The sequence below is a fragment of the Gambusia affinis genome, linkage group LG15 (assembly GCF_019740435.1).
Source record: "Gambusia affinis linkage group LG15, SWU_Gaff_1.0, whole genome shotgun sequence".
In the NCBI taxonomy this organism is placed as follows: Eukaryota; Metazoa; Chordata; class Actinopteri; order Cyprinodontiformes; family Poeciliidae; genus Gambusia; species Gambusia affinis.
In genome coordinates, this window is record NC_057882.1 from 47,501 (window position 1) to 59,775 (window position 12,275).

General features: G+C 51.0%; 1 protein-coding gene across 1 annotated transcript; it reads right to left on the reverse strand.

Annotated features, from left to right (window-relative positions):
• Positions 1–8,119: 8,119 nt before the first annotated feature.
• LOC122845272 lies at positions 8,120–11,653 on the reverse strand. The gene is made up of 11 exons (XM_044141479.1): positions 11,141–11,653; positions 10,775–10,973; positions 10,520–10,694; positions 10,157–10,452; positions 9,794–9,969; positions 9,449–9,697; positions 9,115–9,369; positions 8,829–8,936; positions 8,441–8,650; positions 8,248–8,364; positions 8,120–8,182 (listed from the first exon to the last, which is right to left on the reverse strand). Exons 1-11 carry the CDS (start codon positions 11,651–11,653, stop codon positions 8,120–8,122), a joined length of 2,361 nt encoding a protein of 786 aa, XP_043997414.1.
• Positions 11,654–12,275: the final 622 nt, after the last annotated feature.

Consider the following 12,275-nt stretch of genomic DNA (forward strand, 5'->3'; position numbering starts at 1 on the left):
CGCCCCTGTCCGCTCCACGGGGCGGGGAGTGTAAGCAGGACCTCAGAGAGGTCCTGGAACGCCCATGTGCGCCCGAGCCTGGAGGCGAGCCCGCAAAGCTGGATGAACCATCCATCGAAGCGCCGACACAGAGTGTCAGGGCCGACGGGGGCCACCCATGGCGAGCCACGTGTGCTGATCGGTCAGGGTGCGAGCTTGCTGGTGGTACGGAGACAGGCATCAGCGCTCAGACCTCCGGGGGGCACGCAGCGGCGATGGAAGCCGCTCACAGTGCGCCCTCGTCGGCCTGAGACCGGCCGTCTTCACTCTGGCTTCCACGCATCCACGGAGCTCAAAACAGAACCAGGGCACCCCCTCGTCCCTTCAGAAGGGCCGGGAAGACGCACCGGATCGGCCAGAGCCCGTCACTTTCTTCCCCTGTGAAGCAGAGAACCGTACCGAGATTCCGGGAAAAACGGCCGAAAATGCTGGAAAAGGCCGTTAAAACGCTGATAAAGAGTCATAATAGAGACCCTGGAAGTACGAAAAATGGCAAAGTGTCGAAGGACTTAGTCATTTTTCGCTCCAAGTCCTCTTTCTGAACTCTCCCCTACAATCCTGCCGGTGGGATTTTTTTTTTTACAGCTCTGAAATCCGGTTGGTCCGCGCCGTTGAACGGCCGCGACTGGAGCTGCTGCAGAAAACTCGCGGGACTTCCAGCCTTCTCCCGGCTTCTGTGAACGGCTTAAAAATGTTTTAACTGCACGGGGCTGCTCTCTGGATCGCAGGCTATCGGAGCATGGTCGATTTTGACCGATAAACCTGCATTTTCGACCGTTTTCGGACGCGGTTCTGGGGCGGGACTTCCGGGATTTTTCCTGCCCCCTGTGAGCGTCCCCGAGCGGAAAGGACCACGCCGAATTACTCCTCAGAGCCTAAGCTTTCCGGCAATATATAGGTTTCCCGGGGAAAATGCATTTTTAAAGATTTTTACGGAGGTCAAAAGACTACCGGTGCGTGCGTATCCGACGACAGAGAGGTGCTGCAGATTCAGCGTCAGCTGCAAGAGGGTACCGCGGAGGTCCGAAAATCGAAGTGCGTCTCCGGGACCGGGGGATAATTTTGCCGTGATCAGCGCATTCTCCTGGGCTCATTGATCCCGGTTTCAGAGAATTCGGCCGCCGGGAAAGCGGACTTTTGACCGTTTTTGCGAAATTCGGTTTTCGATTTTTAATTCGGCCTGCGAGCGTCCCCGAGCGGAAACAACGGCACCGGGCTACTCCTCGGAGTCTGAGCTTTCCGGGGATATATAGGTTTCCCGGGGGGAATGCATTTTTAAACACTTTTATGGAGATCGAAAATGTCCGGAAACACCGGTAATCCCGTATCCGCTACTCCCGCGTCCCGTGAACACCGCACAGCGCAACGAACGGCACCGGCACACTGCTCACGGTCTAAGCTTTCCGGCAATATATAGGTTTCCCTGGGGGAATGCATTTTTAAACATTTTTCATGGAAGTCAAAAATAGTACCGCATTGTCGGATTCATCCCTAACCCCACATTAGGGCCAGCATCAAAAACCTGTACAATTGGGATACTTTTTGGGCCTTTTTTGAAAAATTCTGGAGGGCACACGGAAGGTCGTGGGGTCGGGGGGACCGGCTCGAAAAATCGGGCCATCCCTCGTTACCCATATGACCCGCCCTACCGATTTTTAAGGGCGAACCTCTACCCCCCGCGGAGCGGCAAAGTGGACAAAGTTCACTGGAGAAACACCCCTGACTTCTCCCGAATGGCAGATCCGCCTGCAATACCAACCTACGCCACCAGATGGCACCTCGCCACCTTGGTATAACTTTACATGGCGGACGTGCCATTTTGGTATCACGCCCGTTATGCCGCATCGGTATCTCGACCCATGGGACCTTGTCACTTGGGTATAACAATGAATGGGGCTTGCCATTTCAGTGTCAACCTCCATAGGAAGATGCCACGTGGGCGTCAAACTCAGCAGAACTTGTCATATCGGTATCAAAATCAATGGGGGACTTGCCAGATGGGCGTCAAACTCAACGGGGGGCTGTCATCTCGGTATCAAAGTCAATGGGGACTTGCCATCCTGGTATCAATGTCAAGGTAAGTGACACTTTGTCGTTTTTCTTCTCCACAGGACTTGTCATTTCGGTATCAAAGTCAATGGGGACTGTGCCAGTCGGGCGTCAAACTCAACTGGAGCTGTCATCTCGGTATCAGAGTCAATGGGGACTTGCCATCCTGGTATCAATATCAAGGTAAGTGACACTTTGTCGTTTTTCTTCTCCACAGGACTTGTCATCTCGGTATCAAAGTCAATGGGGACTGTGCCAGTCGGGCGTCAAACTCAACTGGAGCTGTCATCTCGGTATCAAAGTCAATGGGGCCTGTCATCCCGGTATCAATGTCAAGGTAAGTGACACTTTGTCGTTTTTCTTCTCCACAGGACTTGTCATCTCGGTATCAAAGTCAATGGCACCTGTCATCCCGGTATCAATGTCAAGGTAAGTGACACTTTGTCGTTTTTTTCTACACAGGACTTGTCATTTCGGTGTCAAAGTGAATGACACATGTCATCCCGGTATCAATGCCAAGGTAAGTAACTCAATTGGACTTGCCAGGTAGGTATCAAACTCAATGGGATTTGCCAGGTAGGTATCAAAGTCAATGGGACTGTGCCAGTCGGGCGTCAAACTCAACAGGAGCTGTCATATCGGTATCAGGCCCAATGGGGATTTGCCATCCCGGTATCAATATCAAGGTAAGTGACACTTTGTCGTTTTTTCACCACAGGACTTGTCATCTCGGTATCAAAGTCAATGGCACCTGTCATCCCGGTATCAATGTCAAGGTAAGTGACACTTTGTAGTTTTTTTCTCCACAGGACTTGTCATTTCGGTATCAAAGTCAATGGCACCTGTCATATCGGTATCTCTGGATGAACCGGGGGTCTCCATGGAGGGTCTTTACCCGGGGATAGGGCACCAAAGGCCCACTAGGAGGGCTCCAAGCAACCCCCCTGGAGCTCCAGAGGACCAGTGGGTCTCCATGGAGGGTCTTTACCCGGGAATAGGGCACCAAAGGCCCGCTAGGAGGTCTCCAGAGAACCAGGGGGTGACACTTGGTCATATTTCTCAACAGGACTTGTCATCTCGGTATCAAAATCAATGGGACTGACCATCTCGGTATCAATGTAAAGGTAAGTGATACTTGGTCGTATTTCTCAACAGGACTTGCTATCTCGTTATAACGCTCAATGGGGACTTTGCCATAGCCCTATCTCTGGATGAACCAAAGGGGTGTCCACGGAGGGTCTTTACCCGGGAATAGGGCACCAAGGGCCCACTAGGAGGGCTCCAAGCCACACCCCTGGAGCTCCAGAGACATCCGGGGGTCTCCATGGAGGGTCTTTACCCAGGAATAGTGCACCCAGGGCCCGCAAGGAGGTCTTCAAAACAACACCCCAGAGCTCCACAGCTACCATCCGCTCGTATGGCACACCTCAGGGCACCAAATGACAAGCTGCCATACCCACACACACTCATAATGGGCTATAGGACTTTTACCACGGAGCCATCAGGTGTATCATCCAGAGTTCCATCAAATGGCACGAACCTGCGCACCTCTCGAACATGCGTACCCACACTTAAGCACCCCTCCGCGGACTACACCCTCCAGGGCGCAGGCCCTGGAAGCTCGTGCCCCTGGTAAGGAGCCTTTTAGGTATTATAATCAATGGGGACTTTGTCATCTTGGTATCATTATCCATGTAAGTGACACTTTGTCATTTCACTGGCACTTGTCATATTGGAACTGTCCAGGAGTTCCATGAATTGGCATGAACCTGGGCACCTCACGAACATGTGTACCCACACTTAAGCACCCCTCCGCGGACTACACCCTCCAGGGCGCAGGCCCTGGAAGCTCGTGCCCCTGGTAAGGAGCCTTTTAGGTATTATAATCAATGGGGACTTTGTCATCTCGGTATCATTATCCATGTAAGTGACACTTTGTCGTTTTTCTCAACAGGACTTGCAATTTTGGTATCAAACTCAACAGGACTTGCAATTTTGGTATCAAACTCTATGGGACTTGCAATTTTGGTATCAAACTCAATGGCACATGTCACCTCGGTATCAATGTCAAGGTAAGTGACACTTTGCCATATTTCTCAACAGGACTTGCAATTTTGGTATCAAACTCAACAGGACTTGCAATTTTGGTATCAAACTCTATGGGACTTGCAATTTTGGTATCAAACTCAATGGCACATGTCACCTCGGTATCAATGTCAAGGTAAGTGATACTTTGCCATATTTCTGAACAGGACTTGCAATTTTGGTATCAGACTCAATGGGATTTGCCAGGTAGGTATCAAACTCAATGGGATTTGCCAGGTAGGTATCAAAGTCAATGGGACTTTGTCATCTCGGTATCAATGTCAAGGTAAGTGACACTTTGCCATATTTCTGAACAGGACTTGCAATTTTGGTATCAAACTCAATGGGACTTGCCAGGTAGGTATCAAACTCAATGGGATTTGCCAGGTAGGTATCAAACTCAATGGGGGGGAATGTCATCTCGGTATCAGACTCAATGGGACTTGCCATCCCGGTATCATTCTCAATGGACTTGCCATTTGGGACGCATCCAAGATAAAAGCACCAGGACATATTTTGACAGTGTGCCTCCCCCGTGGCACAGTGGTTAAGGTACATGACTCCCAATCGGGAGGGCGGGGATCGAATCCAGCCTGGTCTTTTTGTCATTTAGGATACCTCATAGAGAATCCTAAATGACACATGGATATAAGGGTTTTTTGGTAATGTATGGATGTGATTTCCCTGTTTGTGAAGTGGGCAAGGAGAATGATTCCCACCCAGGAGACTGGGGTTCAATACCACTAAGCTACTGGTGCTGAATATGAGCGGGGAGGGTCCCTTTCGGGACCTTTTTTACCGCCAAAGATACACATTTGCCGGTTGGGAGTATTCACAAAGACTCCCACATTGCAGATACACCATGTTGCCATCCAGGACGGCGACACAGGTGTCCCAAGTGACAGAGCTACAAGATAAAAGCACTATGAGCACCATACATTATTGAATTTCTCTGTTTGAGAAGTGATCGAGGCAAACGACTCCCACCCGGGAGAGCCGGGTTCAATACCACTAAGCTACTGGTTCCGGCTACAGATGGGGGGGTCAACAGATCGTTACCCCTAGACTACTGGTGACGGAAACGCATGGGGTGTTCCTTTCGGAACGCTTTTTTTCCCCCCACCAACGATGCATGTTTGCCACTTGGGGGGCCTGACTAAGACTCCCATATTGCAGGTACACCATGTTGCCATCCAGGAATGCGCTGGTCCCACCACGTGGCAGACCTACAAGACATAAGCACTATGAGGCCAATAATCACATCAGTGACGACAGTCGTGAGGTTAATTCCCCAGACTGTCGTTCCGAAGACCTGGGTACGATTCCCAGAGATTACAAGCAAGATATCAGTGCCGCGCACATCAAGGCTAAACTGTCAATGATCCTTGGTGTGCCAGCACTTTTGATGGAAACATATGTACCTGCCATTTTGGATTACTCAAATATGAATATGTTGGAAACTCAAAAACCCTCCCCGTGGCACAGTGGTTAAAGCACATGCTTTCCACCCAGGAGAGTGGGGTTCGATTCCAGGAGCGGATGAGCAATAACCAGAGGGGTGGTCATTCATGGTCATGTGCCAATGATCCTGAACGGCCATCTCTTTTGATGGACTACTGTGTAGTCACACTTTTGTTTTAAAATGGTGGATGACAACAGTGTGACTACACAGTAGTTTTAAAATGGTGGGTGCCACTTGGTCGGACTGAAAATTGATACCGAAATGACAGGCCCTCCGGGCCTGTCATCTCGGCATCAATCACAATGGGATTTATGTCATTTGGGAAATGACATTCAGAGGGGCTAAAAGGGGGGTTCCCGTGCCCTGATTGGGCCGAATGTGGGCTCATGCTGTCCCACACGCTGGGACGGATAAACGAGAGAAGGCACACCGTTCTAAGAAGCCCCCCAAGGGCAGGGGGGGCGTTGTCTTATGGGAGAATTCACTCGGGTTCCTATATGGCAAGCATTAAAGACTGAGACAATGCCACTTGGTCGGACTGAAAATTGATACCGAAATGACAGGCCCGGAGGGCCTGTCATCTCGGCATCAATCACAATGGGATTTATGTCATTTGGGAAATGACATTCAGAGGGGCTAAAAGGGGGGTTCCCGTGCCCTGATTGGGCCGAATGTGGGCTCATGCTGTCCCACACGCTGGGACGGATAAACGAGAGAAGGCACACCGTTCTAAGAAGCCCCCCAAGGGCAGGGGGGGCGTTGTCTTATGGGAGAATTCACTCGGGTTCCTATATGGCAAGCATTAAAGACTGAGACAATGCCACTTGGTCGACTGAAAATTGATATGAAATGACAGGCCCGGAGGGCCTGTCATCTCGGCATCAATCACAATGGGATTTATGTCATTTGGGAAATGACATTCAGAGGGGCTAAAAGGGGGGTTCCCGTGCCCTGATTGGGCCGAATGTGGGCTCATGCTGTCCCACACGCTGGGACGGATAAACGAGAGAAGGCACACCGTTCTAAGAAGCCCCCCAAGGGCAGGGGGGGCGTTGTCTTATGGGAGAATTCACTCGGGTTCCTATATGGCAAGCATTAAAGACTGAGACAATGCCACTTGGTCGGACTGAAAATTGATACCGAAATGACAGGCCCTCCGGGCCTGTCATCTCGCATCAATCTAATGGGATTTATGTCATTTGGGAAATGACATTCAGAGGGGCTAAAAGGGGGGTTCCCGTGCCCTGATTGGGCCGAATGTGGGCTCTGGCCGTCCCACACACTGGGAGGGATAAACGAGACAAGGCACACCGTTCTAAGAAGCCCCCCAAGGGCAGGGGGGGCGTTGTCTTATGGGAGAATTCACTCGGGTTCCTATATGGCAAGCATTAAAGACTGAGACAATGCCACTTGGTCGGACTGAAAATTGATACCGAAATGACAGGCCCTCCGGGCCTGTCATCTCGGCATCAATCACAATGGGATTTATGTCATTTGGGAAATGACATTCAGAGGGGCTAAAAGGGGGGTTCCCGTGCCCTGATTGGGCCGAATGTGGGCTCTGGCCGTCCCACACACTGGGAGGGATAAACGAGACAAGGCACACCGTTCTAAGAAGCCCCCCAAGGGCAGGGGGGGCGTTGTCTTATGGGAGAATTCACTCGGGTTCCTATATGGCAAGCATTAAAGACTGAGACAATGCCACTTGGTGGGACTGAAATTGATACCGAAATGACAGGCCCTCCGGCCTGTCATCTCAACATCAATCACAATGGGATTTATGTCATTTGGGAAACGACATTCAGAGGGGCTAAAAGGGGGGTTCCCGTGCCCTGATTGGGCCGAATGTGGGCTCTGGCCGTCCCACACACTGGGAGGGATAAACGAGACAAGGCACACCGTTCTAAGAAGCCCCCCAAGGGCAGGGGGGGCGTTGTCTTATGGGAGAATTCACTCGGGTTCCTATATGGCAAGCATTAAAGACTGAGACAATGCCACTTGGTCGGACTGAAAATTGATACCGAAATGACAGGCCCTCCGGGCCTGTCATCTCGGCATCAATCACAATGGGATTTATGTCATTTAGGAAGTCAGGAAGTGCCAGGAAGTCAGGTAAGTGCCAGGAAGTCATGTAAGTGCCACCAAGTAATAATAACCATTACCTCTCCTTCTTCCAACAGTGGTCCAGCTCCAGAGGCAGTGACACCGGATGTCGACTGATCAATGTGCCATTTGGGAGAAAAAACACATGCGGCTATGTGGCAGAGACTAAGGTTCTTAAAATAAAGGAAGACTTTTCTTGAACAAGAATGAACATTTATTTACAAACACACCAAAAAACTCACACATAAAACAAAGCTATATACAAACTATGTACAAACTATATACAACAAAATAAACATTGAACAAAACACATAAACCTCAAACAAAAAATAAGAAAAACTAACTTCCTAATAAAACACTATAATAAAACACTATTTCTTTTTAGCGCTCCTGGGACGCAGGCGGCTTCTCCTTGGTGTGTGCTTCAGGCTGCGTCTTCTCAGCCTGTAATATGCCATTGGAGACACTTTTGGAAGGTCAAAAAGACCCTTTTTTCGTGGCCGTTTTACAGGGGATGGGGATGGGGAGTCCTGGGCCGAGGAGGCCTGTTGCTGGTCTTCGCTTTCCTCTCTGCAATTTTTACTATAAGAGTGGTCAGACTCCCAGCCCTCGACCGGTTCTTCACTCTGAAATACAAAGACAATTTTACATGAGTTTCCTTTGCATATATCAGGCACTTAAGTACATGCCACATGGGATTACGTGTTCCTTCTCCAAAATGGCGGCTTCCACTCTGTCATTTTGGAGAGGAAACACGTTGTCCCATGTGGCAGTTAACTTTACATTTGAAATGGGAAGACTTGCCATGTTTTTCTCCTCCACAACAGGAGCTCCAGCGCCCGCGCCAGTGCCCGCTTCAGTGCCCGCGCCAGCGCCCGCGCCCGCGCCCTCATCCTCACTGAGTTCCTCACTCTGAAATACAAAGAAAATGTTACATGAGTTTCCTTTACATATATCAGGAACTTAAGTACATGTCACATGGGATGACATGTTCCTTCTCCAAAATGGCGGCTTCCACTCTGTCATTTTGGAGAGGAAACACGTTGTCCCATGTGGCAGCTAACTTTACATTTGAAATGGGAAGACTTGCCATGTTTTTCTCCTCCACAACAGGAGCTCCAGCGCCCGCGCCAGTGCCCGCTTCAGTGCCCGCGCCAGCGCCCGCGCCCGCGCCCTCATCCTCACTGAGTTCCTTACTCTGAAATACAAAGAAAATGTTACATGAGTTTACTTTACATATATCAGGAACTTAAGTACATGTCACATGGGATGACATGTTCCTTCTCCAAAATGGCGGCTTCCACTCTGTCATTTTGGAGAGGAAACACGTTATCCCATGTGGCAGCTAACTTTACATTTGAAATGGGAAGACTTACCGTCTTTCTCTCCACAGCGCCCGCGCCCTCTCCCTCATCCTCACTGGAGGACTCAGAGAGGACGAGGAGTGGGGTCTCTGCAATGTCGCTGCCGGACGGGAGGTCGGGGTCCGTGGCCTCCTGAAATCGGGCCCGCAGCTCCGCCAGCTGCTCTGTTGTCTGAGACATGGCATAAAATTTCTCTGCTGTGTCTGTGTTGTGGCACATACTTTTGCTGATCTTGGTCCTGGTGCCAGGGGACAACACATTTCTGGCCTTGAAAAATAAAGGAAGTTATTCAATATTTTGTTTTTATTTTGAGTTTTCACAGTGAAAATGTCATGTAATTACTTACATATGTGGCTATGGAGGTCCGGAAATCCATGAATGTGGGACTGCCCGGCAACCCCATCTCGCTCCATGCACCCTGGAGGTGGGTCTGCAGGTTTTTCACCCTCTGATGGTTCTCATTAAAGAACACAAGGTCAGAGGTTGTCTGGAGCTGCTCGCGGAATGCGAGCCACTGCTCCACCCAGCAAAACTCCTCGACTGTAAGGTAGACCTGAGCAGGCCCGAAGGCTTTGCTCGTCTTGTGCTCTTTCACCTGTTGTGCAAAAAGGAGAGGGTAAGTAAGCTGCCATTCGGGATGGTCAGTGAATTATCCCATATGGCAGCAACTCAGGTAGATCGTTACACTTACGTTCACCACAAAGCCCGGGTCCCCAGGCTTGGCTTCGGCTTTGGCCTCCTCCACCTCCTGAACCGACATGTTAGTCAACACGCCGGTTCTGTGTCCATAGAGGCTGGCAAAGTACGCACTTATGTATCCGTAAAAGCGGCGTATCTTTGACGGGGTGGGCATAGTTTCCAAGGCGTCTGAAAAACAGAAATTACATCTCAGGTAAGTGGGTAAATAAGTCACAAAGCTGCCTTTCGGGATACTCTGTGGAGTATCCCGAAAGGCAGCTTGGTCTCTGCCATTCAGGATAATTTACAGGTTATCCTAAAGGGCAGAGTCAGGTAAGTAACTGAAGACATTACAGAAATTTTGCATAAATCTTACCAAGCAGCTTAGGGATGGCCTTACGGGCCCGCTCCTGGCACGCATGGAGGTCCTCCTTGGGGATGAGCTTCCCGGCCTTCTTCCTCTTCACATGGATCTGGCGCAGCACCACCCGCTTCGCCAAAGCCTTGAGGATCTGCGACAAGGCCCTGATGACTGCCACCAACGACTTCTTGGACACCCGCGAAGTCGATGGCGGCGTGTCCCTGAAGAAGGCGAGGAACTCCCCCACGTTCAAGATGTAGCCCTTGATTGTGGTGAAGGCCTTGCCCTCCCCGTGCAGATGTCCCGGCCATCTGCTCAGAAAGAAATGTTGTAATTTCAACATGAACACACACATTAGCTAATTAGAGAGAAACTTACTCATTGATCCTGCTGACGTTGTGAAGGAAGGTCCAATTTGGCAGGATGGACCTCCCCTCAGACATGAAGAGCAGGAACTGTTGGATCCTGCCCAACTTGGACCGCTGGTTCTCCTGCTGCTTCTTGGACCCGAGGGCCCCCTTCAGGTGGACCCAGAACTCGTCCAAGAACTCCACTGGATAAAAAAGGTTTCAAACATAACTTGCATGGTTTTTCCAAACAGAAAAATGTGTGGCAAGCGGTGACATTACTTACGGATGGGTTCTGGGAAACCCCTGAAGACCTTGGCCACGGTGTCCGAGATGGCCTTCTTCGAGGTCTTCTTGGAGGCCTCTTCTTCCTCTCCCTCTTCCTCGCCAGAGGAATCCTCCTCTGGCTGCTGGGTCGCCTCCTGGCCGCAAGGCAGATCAGACTCCCCAGAGTCCCCCCCCACTCCACCTGCCTTTTGGAGCGCCTGTTAAGGTAAGTAAGGAACTCAGGTAAGTGACACAAAGGAGACCTAGATCCTATTCCCGAATGGCAGCGAGGCGCAAGCTCGCTGCCATTCGGGAATAGGATCTAGGTCTCCTGGAAGGCAGGAACTCAGGTAAGTATCTGAGGATGTTAAAGACTTTTACATACCTCCTCCAGAGCCTGGATCTTGGCCTTGGCCCGTTTGGCCCACCGCTGCTTCAGCTTGAGGAGCCGGCGGAGCTCCCCAAGCTCTTTCATAAGCTTTGGACACTCCAAGCAGGTGGACTCCACCACGTCCGCAGCCTCGAAGACAACTTCTTCGTGCTCCAACCCGATGTCCAAGTTGGACATGACTGGAGGGGTGGGGTTGGAGGCACGGAGGGCCCTTAGCCCATCCATGGTCACCTGCTTTTTGGTGTCACGTATGATCTCCATGATCTTAGCGTGATCCAGCTCCGGGTGCCCCTCCTCCAGGTGCCGGTCCACCCGGGTCTTGGCGAATGTACATCCCGGGACCGGGCAGGAAAGGTGGCGGAAATTAACTCTGCCCGTGCCCAAATTAATTAGCAGGCGCCTTTCAATCTTATTTTTAATAAAATGCCTCGTGGTGAGGTGCTTTCCCAGGCACGAGAATTTATAATCACATATGGGGCAGGTGGCCCTCTCTTTGGGTGGCGTCATTTTCCTTTGAATAAGATGACAAAGAGAAATCAGAAAGTTAAAATGAAATTGCTCTATGCCACAAAGGACAACCGGCAGGTTGTCCAAAATGGCGGCCCCAGCCCCCACAGCACTCAAAGGAGTCATCAGCACTCTATGCCACAGAGGACAACCGGCAGGTTGTCCAAAATGGCGGCCCCAGCCCCCACAGCACTCAAAGGAGTCATCAGCACTCTATGCCACAGAGGACAACCGGCCAGTTGTCCAAAATGGCGGCCCCAGACCCCACAGCACTCAAAGGAGTCATCAGCACTCTATGCCACAGAGGACAACCGGCCAGTTGTCCAAAATGGCGGCCCCAGCCCCCACAGCACTCAAAGGAGTCATCAGCACTCTATGCCACAGAGGACAACCGGCCAGTTGTCCAAAATGGCGGCCCCAGCCCCCACAGCACTCAAAGGAGTCATCAGCACTCTATGCCACAGAGGACAACCGGCCAGTTGTCCAAAATGGCGGCCCCAGAACCCCCAGCACTCAAAGGAGTCATCAGCACTCTATGCCACAGAGGACAACCGGCCAGTTGTCCAAAATGGCGGCCCCAGAACCCCCAGCACTCAAAGGAGTCATCAGCACTCTATGCCAC

Coding starts and splice junctions, on each gene's coding strand:
- LOC122845272 (XM_044141479.1), bottom strand. CDS start 11,653: ATGACGCCACCCAAAGAGAGGGCCACCTGCCCCATATGTGATTATAAA. Junction 10,974..11,140: donor AGATCCAGGCTCTGGAGGAG/GTATGTAAAAGT, acceptor TTACCTTAACAG/GCGCTCCAAAAGGCAGGTGG. Junction 8,183..8,247: donor ACTCCCCATCCCCATCCCCT/GTAAAACGGCCA, acceptor GGCATATTACAG/GCTGAGAAGACGCAGCCTGA.